The sequence below is a fragment of the Lycium barbarum genome, chromosome 5 (genome assembly GCF_019175385.1).
Source record: "Lycium barbarum isolate Lr01 chromosome 5, ASM1917538v2, whole genome shotgun sequence".
Taxonomy (NCBI): domain Eukaryota; kingdom Viridiplantae; phylum Streptophyta; class Magnoliopsida; order Solanales; family Solanaceae; genus Lycium; species Lycium barbarum.
The window spans coordinates 117,522,602-117,536,120 of record NC_083341.1 but is presented as its reverse complement, the minus strand read 5'-3'; the positions used below and the strand labels follow the sequence as shown (position 1 = coordinate 117,536,120).

General features: G+C 34.5%; 1 protein-coding gene across 1 annotated transcript; it reads left to right on the top strand.

Moving 5' to 3' along the window:
- The first annotated feature begins 6,359 nt into the window (after positions 1-6,359).
- Positions 6,360-7,678, top strand: LOC132639665 (uncharacterized mitochondrial protein AtMg00810-like). Its single transcript, XM_060356102.1, has 2 exons — positions 6,360-7,355; positions 7,442-7,678. Exons 1-2 carry the CDS (start codon positions 6,360-6,362, stop codon positions 7,676-7,678), a joined length of 1,233 nt encoding a protein of 410 aa, XP_060212085.1.
- The last annotated feature ends 5,841 nt before the right edge of the window (positions 7,679-13,519 follow it).

Sequence of the window (13,519 nt, the reverse complement as noted above, 5' to 3'; positions counted from 1 at the left end):
TTTGTTAATCTATACTACTGCATAGATTGATTGATTCATAAAATTAAAGGAACTGAATAATCTTTCACATGATTGTGATCATGCTTGTTATTGAATAAACTGAGTCATAGTATATTTTGTTAAAATGTCTGGATGTATTTCTTTCCCATGAAGTAAGATATAGATAATAGATATGAATCGGGTCACGAATCCAAAATTCAGAGTTACATCAGTTTAATCTTTATGGTTTTAAATATTGAATTTATTTTAATTAAAATTATGAGTCGAAATTTTAATATTTAGGATTTTTAGTAATTTTACTTCTATATTAGGTTCAACCAAACCCATGGATCCAAAGTTCCATTAGCCTCGGATATGGTTAATTGATGTAAGGGGTATGTAGATGATAAAAAGTACTTGATCATGATTCATTAGATTTGAGAAATATACTTCTAATTTAGCTTATGATGATATATCCACACTTTAGTAATTCAGGAATATACTTTACTTCAATATCTACCCTCACCCCACCCCTAACCTCATCTCGGGTCCTTCGCCCTCATCCTCGCCCCTGCCACACACCAACCCACCCTTAAACCTACCCCCAACTCGACGCCTTACTCCCATCCCCATTGTGTCACAAAGTACTTTTGATAAGGGTGTTCATTGAAAATCGAAAATCGAACCAAACCAAAAAGCGAAAAGAAAAATAATAGATTTCTTGGTTTTTTATTTTTAGAATCGACTCGATTTGATTTTGGTTTGGTTTTAAGCAAAAAATAACTGAATATCGAACCAAACTGACTATATAAATGCGTATAAAAAAATGTAATTGCACATATATTTGTATATTTTTAGATCAAAAATTAAATTTTTACAGTAGATAGTAATATGTTTGCCTCTTGGTTTGTAGTCTAGTTGTTTAATTTGTCTTCGGATTCTAGTTTGATCCAAACATTTTACGTTCACAAGTGGTTGCTAAGTTTTAGATGATTTGCATAGTAACTCAGTGCTGAAAAATGGCAGTAACAACCTAGCTCCAATCTAGTCAAGATATGGGCAACCCTCAAGATCACAAATTTTAAAATAGCATCGAATATCACAAAGTTAAAGTAACATAAACATGGTTAGTGTACAATTAAGCTAGTATGTCCATAAAGAAATTTGAATAATGTGTGCCTTGTACATAAGGTTGTTCAGACCATTTATGAGCATTCTTATTCTCCTATTGTTTAGAAGGTCTGAACACTGTAGGATTTGAGGAAATAATATCAACATCAGAGAAAAATAGAGTGAAGTCTTGCGCATAGGTTTCACTCTAATAAATTTCAGAGCACTTTAGAACTGAACAACATTTCGCTTTCAAAAATGAAGTGTAACATCAGAAGATCTGCTAAATCTCAAAGACTTCCACATCAGAGATTAGTGGATACTCCTAACAAGGAAAATTTTCAAATTTGTAGAAATTATATAAACAATACAACATTGTCTTGAGCTCTAAACCAGAACATAAGTAAAAAACAAAAAAACACCAGTTAACCGCAAGATTTTTCAAGGGTTAGACGATCCTACATAGACATAAGTAAGGAAAACGACACATGTAAATGGAGAAGAAGCCTTTATAGATCCTCAAATCTTCAATGACAATCATCATCTGTAAAATTCCTTGACAACATAAACCATATTCTCCTTTACTTTCAAAAGCTGAAACTGAACTATTCTTCCATTCTCTACTTCTTTAGCATACTTCTTGTTGTTTCTGCAAAAGAAAGAAAGAAATATCAAGTGCTAGCAGCTAAATTAGCAACTTCAGTAATCGATAAATTATGTAATATATCCATGAAACTTATTAAGTTTAACTAAAATATACACAAACATTTCATTGGAGAAGAAATCAATAAATGAATAAAAAGGAAAGTGTCAAAACTGAACCGAGAATGCAATATCAAGAAAAAAGGTGACTTTCTGAGATAAATTAGTTCAGTGACCATAAGATAAATCAACCAAGGAGTGGCCTAGGACCTCAATCAATCACTAACAATGTTCCTAACAAAAATTTACATATTATGAGTGGAGTTTCTGAAGAAGATTTACACATCATGAGCCCAGTTCTTCAACAGAAGAGGAATGAGATATTTATGGATGGATTAGCAAAATTTCACATTGAAATTCTGAGGACAGAGCTTAAATAAAATGCTTAAATATATCTTGCCTATACAGAGTATGAAATAGTATTATACATTTAAGGAAATCTTTGAAATAGGATATGGTATGTGCTTGTATTGAAATACAAAGTGTAATTATCAATAAACAAAATAATGATGTATTTCAACAGTTCTTCTGTTAGAATACACACCAAAGGCATCACTTAATTTTAATTCTGTACTAATTCATTTATTTTGTATTGGGATAGGCCGACAATTATTTGTATCTCAGTCGGGTCAGTATACATAGATTTTATTTGTAAGGGACCAATTCATTTTTTTTGAAGTAAATAAGATCTTACACTTTCTCTCTCTACAAACCGACTCAAGTTCTCTTCATCTTATCAATCTTGTCACAGATTTGAGCAAGTTAACATGGTATCAGAGCCCAGATCCTTACGGGTTTGGTTATTGTTCATCTAGCGGTGCTAACCTCGATGTGATTCATCGAAGTTTTCATCGATTTTTATGATTTTTCCGCATCAAAATTGTTCGAATTTTTAATTTTGTGGTTTACATATCAATTTCTAGGATAGACTTCATTGATTCTCATAGTTTTCTTCAGTTTCGAAGTTTTGAAGTTTGAAGTTTTTAGTTTGTTTCTCCAGAAATTGGTTCGTTCTTAGCTAGGGTTTCATTGACGGCGCAATTTGGTATTTGTTCTGTGGTGTTGATTCTGTTAGGGTTTCGATTCGATATTCGTGGCTCGGCCAGAGTTTATTCGATTGATTGTGTGTTCGTGACTCGGCTAGGGTTTCGATCTTCCATCGATTTGGGGATTTCTGTACTCAAGGCCGTTATTTCTTCCGATTGCGAAGAACCTTGTATTTTCGTTCCAATTTAGTTATTCTTTGTATACAAATTGTGTAATAGTTTTGGTTTTGCTACGAAAATGCCTACTGATAACAACTTGAATGAAAATACTAACCCTGCTCTTTCCACGACATCTGAGGGCACGTCTCGTACTGCCTTTCACCAAGATGACTACACTCACCCTTGTCACCCTCTCTATCTCCATCCTTCTAATGTTCTTGGGGCTTCTTTGGTCCCTGTGCCGTTCGATGGAACTGGATATGGGAGTTGAAGACGAAATATCTTCGTGGCCTTGTCTGTTAGGAATAAATTGGACCTTATTGATGGAACATCTCAAAAAACTGATGAAGGTTCTCCTTTGACAAGACAATGGCAGAGGTGTAACGACTTAGTAGTGTCCTGGCTAACTAACTCACTTTCCAAAGACCTAGCTCGTACTGTTGAGTATTCTGAATTTCCTAGGGATATTTGGAGTGAATTAGAGGAGAGATATGGAAAGGCAGATGGTGCTAGAGTTTTTGAACTCAAGAAGGATTTAGCCCACATAGCCCAAGGTGCTCTTGATATAGCTTCTTATTTCAACAAAATCAAATAACATTGGGATGAAATTGATGCTCTCTCTGTAACTCCTGTGAACTCTTGCACTTGTGGAGCTAAATCTGAGTAACAGAAGGACAAGGATGTTCAGAGGGTCTACCAGTTCTTAATGGGCTTGAATGACACTTAGGTCCAAACTAGAAGCAATATCCTCATGCTTAAACCTTTTCCATCAGTCAGCACTGTTTACAGTATATTGTTATCCGATGAGAAACAGAGACAAGTGTCTACTACATCTCAGTTTTCATCTACATCTGCATCTTTCAATGTTGGATCCTCTAGGCAGACCTTGCCATCTACAACTTTTAATGGTGGCACTTCTAGACAATATTTCCCTTCTAAGGTAAACTTTGATAAAAAAAAATCTGGGTTGTTCTGCAAATATTGTAAGAAAACAAACCACACCATTGAAAAGTGCTACAAATTACATGGATATCCTTCTGATTACAAGTTCACAAAGGGTTCAGGACCCAGGACTAAAACAACTGCTCGTGCTACCTTTGATCAGCTTCCTGAATCTTCATATGACCCTCAAAGCTCTCTAATACTCGGTCTCACCAAAGACCAACATTCCTAGCTGATGATGCTTTTCAAGCATTCTCCTCTCATTGTGGATTCATATGGGAACCCTAGTTTCTCAGCATCCGCTAACTTTACTGGTAAGTTGATCATGGAAAGTATGTCTCATAAGTCATGTATGATGTCTAAAGTAGATAGTTTTACTTGGATTATAGATTCTGGAGCAACAGACCATATGACCTCACACAGATTTACTTTTCAATCTACATACATTACCCATTCCTTGCCTTGTTTCACTTCCAAATGGCTACAAAGTCCATGTCATATATGTAGGTTCTTTAAATCTGGTTCTTAATTTTACTATTCATCATGTACTCTACATCCCTTCCTTTCAACACAATCTTATTTCTATACATAAACTACTAGAACAACTTGATGGATTTATTCTTTTTACCAAGATTCTTTGTACCATACAGGGCCCTTCTTTGAAGATGCCTCTGGTTCTTGCTAAACTGGATAATGGTCTATACAAGTTGTTGCTTCCTCCTGTTCCTGCAACACATGCTTCCAACTCTACATCTGTTCATCCAACTTCTGCTTATGGTTTACCTACTAGTGTTGCTCATGTGTCTGCTACTAATGCCTCTGTTCCTAGTCTAAGTAGTGATGTTGTGTAACATGTAATGCATTCTTTTGATGTTCCTACTAGTTTCTCTTCTGATTTTGACATTGTTGACAATGATACCTCTAGTTTGAATAGTTTTAATGTCACACCTTCTGTAAAATGCTTCTTTGAGTGATATAAATAAGATGGATGTGATTTGGCATTATAGACTTGGGAACATTCCATTTTCTAAAATGAAACCATCCCTGCCCTTGCTGATCATTTCAAATTTTCCCTTAAACAGTCTTTTCCTTGTCCTGTCTGTCCCTTGGCTAGGCAAACTAGGTTGCCCTTCCCTGATAGTAGCATTCAGACCACCCAGCCTTTCCAATTGATACACATTGATACCTGGGGGCCTTACCATTCCCCAACTTACATTGGTTCCAATTATTTCCTAACAATAGTTGATGATTTCTCTAGGTCCACTTAGACTCATCTATTGGGTGCCAAAAGTAATGCTTTGGACATTCTCAAATCCTTCATTGCTATGATTGAAACTCAGTATGACTTGAAAATTCAAACCATCAGAAGTGACAATGCCTTTGAGTTAGGCTCTAGTGCTGCTGGTGCTCAATTTTTTTCTGAAAAGGGTGTTGTACACCAAACTACTTGTTCCCACACTCCATAACAAAATGGAGTAGTGGAAAGAAAACATAGACACCTATTAGAAACTGCCAGGGCTCTCCTTTTTCAACCCCAGCTTCCTATCAAGTTTTTGGGGGATTATATTCTGATTGCTACTTACCTAATAAACAGATTTTCATCTCCCCTTTTACACAATAAATGTCCTTATGAAATCTTAGACCACAAGCCACCTTCTTACTCACACCTTAGGGCTTTTGGTTGTTTATGTTACTCCACAGTACCTAAAACTCAAAGGGACAAGTTTCAACCCAAGGCTAACCCTTATGTCTTTATAGGATACCCTTTTGGAAAAAAGGGATACAAATTATACAACCTTGTCTCACATTCTTATTTTGTTTCCAGAGATGTCTTTTTTCATAAGCATCTCTTTCCTTTTGATAAGAACTTTCCCTCTCAACCATCTGTCCTTCATTTCCCTACTTCTGCCTTGTTTGATGATCCACCACTTACTCCTCCTCTATTTTCCCAGTTCTCCTCTCCTCCTCCTGCTTCTCCACCTGACCCTTCCATTTATGCTTCTCCCTTACCACCCCCACCCTTTCCTCAACAACATTTTCTCCAATTACTCATTCACCTTCTCCTCCTGTTCAATCACCTCTACCCATTTCTACTAGACACTCCACCAAACTCAAGAGACAACTTATTCACCTTGACCAATACTTCTGCAATTCTTCCTCAGTTTGCTCCAAGTCTGTCCATTCCTCTATTACTTCTACTTGTGGTCAGCCTACTACTTTTGAGTCTCATACTTACAGCCAAGCAGCTTCACTTCCTGAATGGCAAGCTGCCATGAGGGATGAATTTACTGCCTTGGATGCCAACCAGACATGGGAAATTGTTTCCTTACCTTTAGGTAAGAAACCTATTGGCTGTAAATGGGTCTACAAAATCAAGCATAAGGCTGATGGTTCCTTGGAAAGATATCCCCAGTGGTCAAGATGTCCACTGTCAAGGCATTAATTATTGTTGCTGTTAAGAAACAATGGCCTTTGTTCCAACTTGATGTCAACAATGCCTTTCTGCATGGGGATTTGGATGAAGAGGTTTTTATGAAGCTTCCTTCTAGCCTGGTTGTTGATCCTCCTCCTTCCACCTCAGTTCCATTAGTATGCAGGCTACAAAAATCCCTTTATGGGCTGAGACAAGCTTCTAGGCAGTGGTATGCCAAGCTGTCTCAGGCCTTATGTTCGAGAGGCTACTCTTCCTCTCTTAATGACTATTCCCTTTTTACTAAGGGTTCTGGTGACTCTCTTGTTCTGCTGGTTGTGTATGTGGATGACATTATATTGACTGGGACTGATTTAGCTGAAATATCTGCACTTAAATACTCCTTCCATTCTCAGTTCAAAATCAAATATTTGGGTTCCCTGCACTATTTTTTGGGTATTGAGGTGTTGTATACTCCTCAGGGTGTTCTGTTGCATCAGAAAAAATTTATCCATGACTTGTTGGTTCAGTTTAACTCCTCTGATTGCTCTCCTGTTATGTGCCCTTTGGAGTTACATGAAAAGTTTTTGACTGATATGGGGGAACTCTTCCCCAACCCAGAGGAATATAAATGTTTAGTAGGAAATTTAAACTTCCTGACACATACTAGGCCAGATCTCTGTTTTGTTGTTCAGCATCTAAGCCAATTTATGCAAAAACCTTGCATCCCTCATATGAAGTCTGCCTTGCACCTACTCAGATACCTAAAAGGAACTTCTGATGTTGGTGTGTTCTTCAACAACTCTCCTGATTTCTCACTTGATGTGTACTGTGACAGTGATTGGGGTGCATGTCCTAGTAGCAGGAAGTCAGTTACTGGTTTTTGTGTGCTTTTAGGTAGGAGTTTAGTAAGATGGAAATCTAAGAAGCAACCTGTTGTGTCTCTATCATCTGCTGAAGCTGAGTATAGGTCTATGAGCAAAGCTGTTGCTGAACTTTCTTGGCTTGTCAGACTAATCTCAGATTTTGGGGTTCAAGTGTCATTACCTGCTCCCTTATTTTGTGATAACCAATCTGCTATTCACATTGCCAGGAATCATGTCTCCATGAAAGGACCAAGCATATTGAATTGGATTGTCATTTTGTTAGGAACAAGTTGTCTGAAGGCCTCATTGATCTTTCCCACACTGCCAGTGCTTCCCAGTTTGCTGATATGTTCACCAAGCCTATTGTTGGTGTTGTCCATCATCTTCATTTACGCAAGTTGGGAGTTGTTTCCCCTTCCAACTTGAGAGGGGCTATAAGAATACACACCAAAGGCATCACTTAATTTTAATTATGTACTCATTCATTTATTTTGTATTGGGCTAGGCCCACAATTATTTGTATCTCAATCGGGTCAGTACACATAGGATGGCCCATTCTATTTGTAAGGGACCAATTCATTTTTTTGAAGTAAATAAGATCTTACACTTTCTCTCTCTACAAACTGACTCAAGTTCTCTTCATCTTATCAATCTTGTCACAGATTTGAGCAAGTTAACATCTTTAGATTAAGAAGATGATGCTTCTAAGTGGACCCAATCCAATACTGATGCAAGGGCAACACATTGACATATCCTTTACATCCAAAAAACCGTAAAAAAACAAAAAATTCATAACAGTTCAACTGAGATAAAATTGGTCAAATGACTGTCAACTATTAGATTTCATGATGGCTAAAAAATATTTAGAGGCTTAGGAAATCGAAATCTAGACTTCATTACGGTCTTCGCTGTTAAAAAAAATGTGTTATACAATCTACAATTTCTTCATTTCTAAATTGCTAACTGCTACAAGTTAAACATTGAGGACAAAAGTCAGTACTGTCATGGGAACTTTGCATGCATACCTAAGGATCTTAATAGTTTATATCTTCCCATTAGAATTAATTAGCCCCAGCAAAGCATTCATAGATATCTCTACTCATTACTCCAATGTTTCAGCCACATCTAAAAACTCCTCTTGTTGTTCTACTTCTTTCTCAACTTTTACACCCTCAAGGGCATGTACTGCTCTTGTCTTGCATTGGTGTCTAGGAAAATACTTTTCCTTACACCTGTAATATAATCCTTATTCTCTCAGTGCTTCTAGGGTTGGTGGTGAGTTGTTTGGTTTCAATGGAGCTCTGGTTGGTGCTTGAACAGCAGATTAAGAAAGTTGGGATCCTTATCCTTGCTACAGCATTCTGGAAAGTGCAGATAGCCTTCAATATTTTCCATATTTTGAGGACTCGCTTCCACAGCTTTTCCTAAGTATCCTTTAATTTTTGTAACTTCTATTTTTGGTCCATCTAGATTCAGTCCCTCCATTAATAGTGTCTAGTGAATGAGGCATGACATATGAAATACTATCGCAATTGAGAAGAAGGATGTCTGAGGGAGCTAGTGTCGTAAGCAGTAGTTTAGCACTAGTTCATTTTTAAAGAGGAGGAGTCCTCTCATATAGGACATGCATTTTTCGTTACATATATGCTGGCTTAGTTGGATATAATAGGTAGGTTGCATATAAATTGTGTAGAGTAAGTCAGTGTCCAACGCTCATGGAATTAGGGAGTAAGTTTTATGTCCCCTCCCTCATTGTATATAGGTATTTTGGAATTATTAAAAATTTCCACCGGACATTCGAGTTTGCAAGCTAAGGCGATTCCTGATTTTGCTAATTTTTTTTCTTTTATAGAAAATATTCTCAAGGGAGGCTCATTAAAGTCCGGGACCTAAAGTCAAATTTTAGTAAAATGCTTTTTCTTCATACTTGTTATTTGTAATGTAGTATTCGTAAATGACATAAAGTATTTATCACATAATACTATTATTATTTATAATAATAATAAGAATTAATTCAACTAATAATAAGATGTTAGCCATGTGTTTGCAATACACTAACCTGAATATTTATTGTAAAAAATTATTTACTAATATTAAGATTTAAGTAATTTAATTTAAAGATTTGAAGTATTTCTAATGTTAAAAAGTTTTTTTTTTCTTATAAGGATTTTTTTACCTGTTCATTATTTCTTCAAACTTTAATACTATCTAAAAAAGCTTGGGGCCTCAAATCTTTGGGGCCTAATACAAAGGCTTTACTAACCTCTCCTTTGAGCTGCTTCTCCTGATATAGAATTGGGGAAACTGATTATAAATAGTTAGTGTATTTGGTGAAAATATATTGGTAAGCACTTTTTATGTTTAAATGATTAAAAAGACAGGAAGTTATTTACCAAAAAAAATTATTTCAATCTCAAAAAATATATTATAATTTTACAAGTATTTTTACCTAAAAAGGGATGAATGACGTTTAATCTTAGTTGTCAATGGATAATCTAATTAATTATTGAATTCCCAAGATTCAATCATACTCAGAAATGAACGTCGTTCAACAAAAGTATAACTTTAAGAAATAGTCTTGCACCTATATTGTGAGCTGCCTTTGTTTGTCTCATTGTTGATTGTCATTCGTTGTTCTATTCACGAATGTTTCGTGAGCAATTTACTTATATACTTATCATTACATTATTCGTGGTATATAAGTGTATAACCATTTCATTGCAAAGAACTATTTTCCCAAATAGCATTTCTTTATTAAAAACATCAGTTAAATTTATTTGTTTGAGGTCTTTAACAACAACATTAATTCAAGTTAGTTTTGAAAATCAATGATATGGAGTTTGAACAAGAACGTATGAAAGATATTAAACAAAATAATTATAATAATAGAAATAACAAAGTAAAAGAGATAAGAAAGCTTAGTCAATCTCCAAATGATGAAACTGAATGCCTTCAAGAATCAAAACAACAAATACGAAAATAATGAGCCGATCGTAATGAGAGTAAGAATATAGTGTTACTGCATTTGCGCGATGCACGGGGCCCAACATGATTAATTTGATTACTCACTTTAGTTAGTCTTTATGGTTTATATATTTTGCAAAGGATACCGCGATTCTTCTTCATGAGTCTCCATATTTGTTTTCTTTTCCTCTTATCTTTCCCCTTAATTTCTCAATTGTGGTTAAAATTTGTCTTATTTTGGTTATGTCCGTCTCTTTTTATATTTAGTAAGTTGACAATTCAAATATCCTACATGTCATGTTTATAATCACAAGATTCAAAGGACATTTTATTATATTATACACATTTTTAATTTAGAACTATAAGATTTGAAAGTCTATCTTTATTTCTTAAACTTTGTGTCTAGTCAAACGCAGACACTTAAATTGAGACAGGGGGAGTATATGCCAAATGAAGGAAATGAAAGGACAATTGAGACACTGTGGACCCGTGAAGACTTTAAAAGTAAACACACAAGAAGTAGAATTAATGTTCAACTTCTGAAATGTACACATGTTAGTCCCTGCTTAGAGTACAATTTTAGTTGCTTTTTATACAACTTATTGTTGTTGTGTTCGTCCACCTTGGGCGTTTATATAATATAAGAAAAATATAGAATAGAAAAATAGACATATATTTTTAGTAATGTGGCGAAGTAATATGGGACGAAAGGAGTACTTCATTTATTAATTCTTAAAGAACGTGAAAAGTCAAAAGTGAACAAGTAAAAGTGCACGGAGGAAATAAATATATGTCGGAGAATTATAATTGAAGTACATACATGTATACATGAGAAGAGAATAAATATTCAGTAAGAACGTGAAAAGTCAAAAGTGAACAAGTAAAAGTGCACAGAGGAATTAAATGTGTGTCCAGAATTAAAATTGAAATGCATACGTGTATACATGAGAAGAGAATAAATATTTAGTACTATGACATATGTCCACGTGAGATTTATTAATTCTTAAAGAACGTGAAAAGTCAAAAGTGAACAAGTAAAAGTGCACGGAGGAAATAAATTTGTGTAGGAGAATTAAATTGATCTGCATATGTCTATACATGAGAAGAGAATAAATATTCGGCAAGAACATGAAAAGTGAAAAAGTAAAAGTATATGGAGAAAATAAATGTGTCAGAGAATTAAAATTGAAGTGCATACGTCTATACATGAGAAGGGAATAACTATTAAGTACTATGACATATGTAAATATTCAGCAAGAACGTGAAAAGTCAAAGTGAACAAGTAAAAGTGCACGGAGGAAATAACTATGTGTCGGAGAATTAAAATTGAAGTGCATACGTGTATACATGAGAAGAGAATAAATATTCAGTATTATGACATATGTCCAAGTGAGATTTATTAATTCTTAAAGAACGTAAAAAGTCAAAAGTGAACAAGTAAAAGTGCACGGAGGAAATAACTATGTGTCGGAGAATTAAAATTGAAGTGCATACGTGTATACATAATAAATATTCAGCAAGAGCGTGAAAAGTCAAAAGTGAACAAGTAAAAGTGCACGGAGGAAATAAATTTGTGTAGGAGAATTAAAATTGAACTGCATACGTCTATACATGAGAAGAGAATAAATATCCAGCAAGAACGTGAAAAGTCAAAAGTGAACAAGTAAAAGTGCACGGAGGAAATAAATGTGTCGAAGAATTAAAATTGAAGTGCATACGTCTATACATAAGAAGGGAATAAATATTAAGTAATATGACATATGTCCACGTGGGATAAAAAAGTAGTTGGTTAAAGTGTACAAGTTATATAGCTTTTGATACAAGCATTCATTGCGTGTACAATTTGTAAAGCATTGAGTACAAGTAGGTATTGTCGCGTTGGTCCTCCTTAGCCACTTATATATAATAATAAAAATAAGATTTGTAGTTTTTATTTTGATAAGCCCATGAATCTATTCCGTATTAAAAACAATTTGTTTTTAATTGAGTTCTTTCATCAATATTTAATTTAATTATCATCAAGATATCTTGATAAATGACATATTTTATAAAGAGTAATTGACTTGGTAGTGTTATCCTCGAAGATGTGTATGTCACCTTTATAATAAAAAAAAGGACAAAAACATGAAAAACCGACAATATAGGACCAATGAAAAATCATAGGTTTGATTTTAATATTTGAAAAACTGATTTAAATGGTTTGGTTTCCTTTTTAGGAGAAATCGACTCAAACCAAACCATGAACACCTTGTCTTTTGAGATAATATTTTTGCTACTTACTAAACACAAGAATTTAAGTAAGAAAAATATTTATTTTATAGGATTTTTTTTTGATAGTGGATATTTTTCTTCCTACCAAATACACCCTTAGGTTGCATATTTTTATCATCGCCTATTGTTTGGGATATTGAGATATGAACATTATTAAAAAAAAATGTATTTTTCATGTAAGGTACTCGGTTCTTGAAAGAAGAATGTATCTTTTGAACATTATTCATATTGAGTGTATTGCTTCATTTCATTAAGTTAATATTCGAAAGGCAATCATAAAGTTAGAAAATGCATTCGATATAATTGAGCGTGTTATGTAGTATGAACTTAAACATTTGTCAAATTTTGGTGGTGAAAACAATCTAAGAATTATGTCCATTAGTCGCATGTCAAGTACTGTTTTTACTATTACTTGAGATACATGATATTTTGACCATCATGTATTCTTAATTGACTTTCATGAAGCATTTATCTAGATTGGGTCAAGAGGATGTAATCCGATATAAAACATAAAGGTAAATATCAATCGTCACCACAAAAACTGTGTTTCTCACTTCTCAACAAAAATTGGAATACCACCTCGAACATAGATTAGGCAAGACTTGCAACTGTACTAGTAAATGGAGCTGTACAAAGGCAGTAAATAATGAGCCACAAGAATGCAGTAAGATCACCAACTCGCACACGGTCATGCTCCTGGGAGAAAGTCATTAAAATAAATACATGTGTGAGCAAGATAATGCACACATAGCTCAATTTACGACAACAGATATAAATCTGGACAAGCAACACAATATGCAGAATTCATAATCACATCATGGGCACTCGTGGTAGAACCACTAAGCTTAAGTTGCGTACCCTATGATAACATTCAAATCCACTCTGTTGAATAGAAGTGTACACGACCATATACAATATAATTTACCCAACTATAAGTCGGGGTCAAATCCTGCAGAGAACAATGTAAAGACAATCAAGCAAGTAAGCGATTATCACTTTCTAAACTAAGTCAAACACTTTATAGGAGTAATATTTAGATTTTGAGAAATTACAACTAATGTGAAAATGTA

Coding starts and splice junctions, on each gene's coding strand:
- LOC132639665 (XM_060356102.1), top strand. CDS start 6,360: ATGTCCACTGTCAAGGCATTAATTATTGTTGCTGTTAAGAAACAATGG. Junction 7,356..7,441: donor TTGCTGAACTTTCTTGGCTT/GTCAGACTAATC, acceptor TCACATTGCCAG/GAATCATGTCTCCATGAAAG.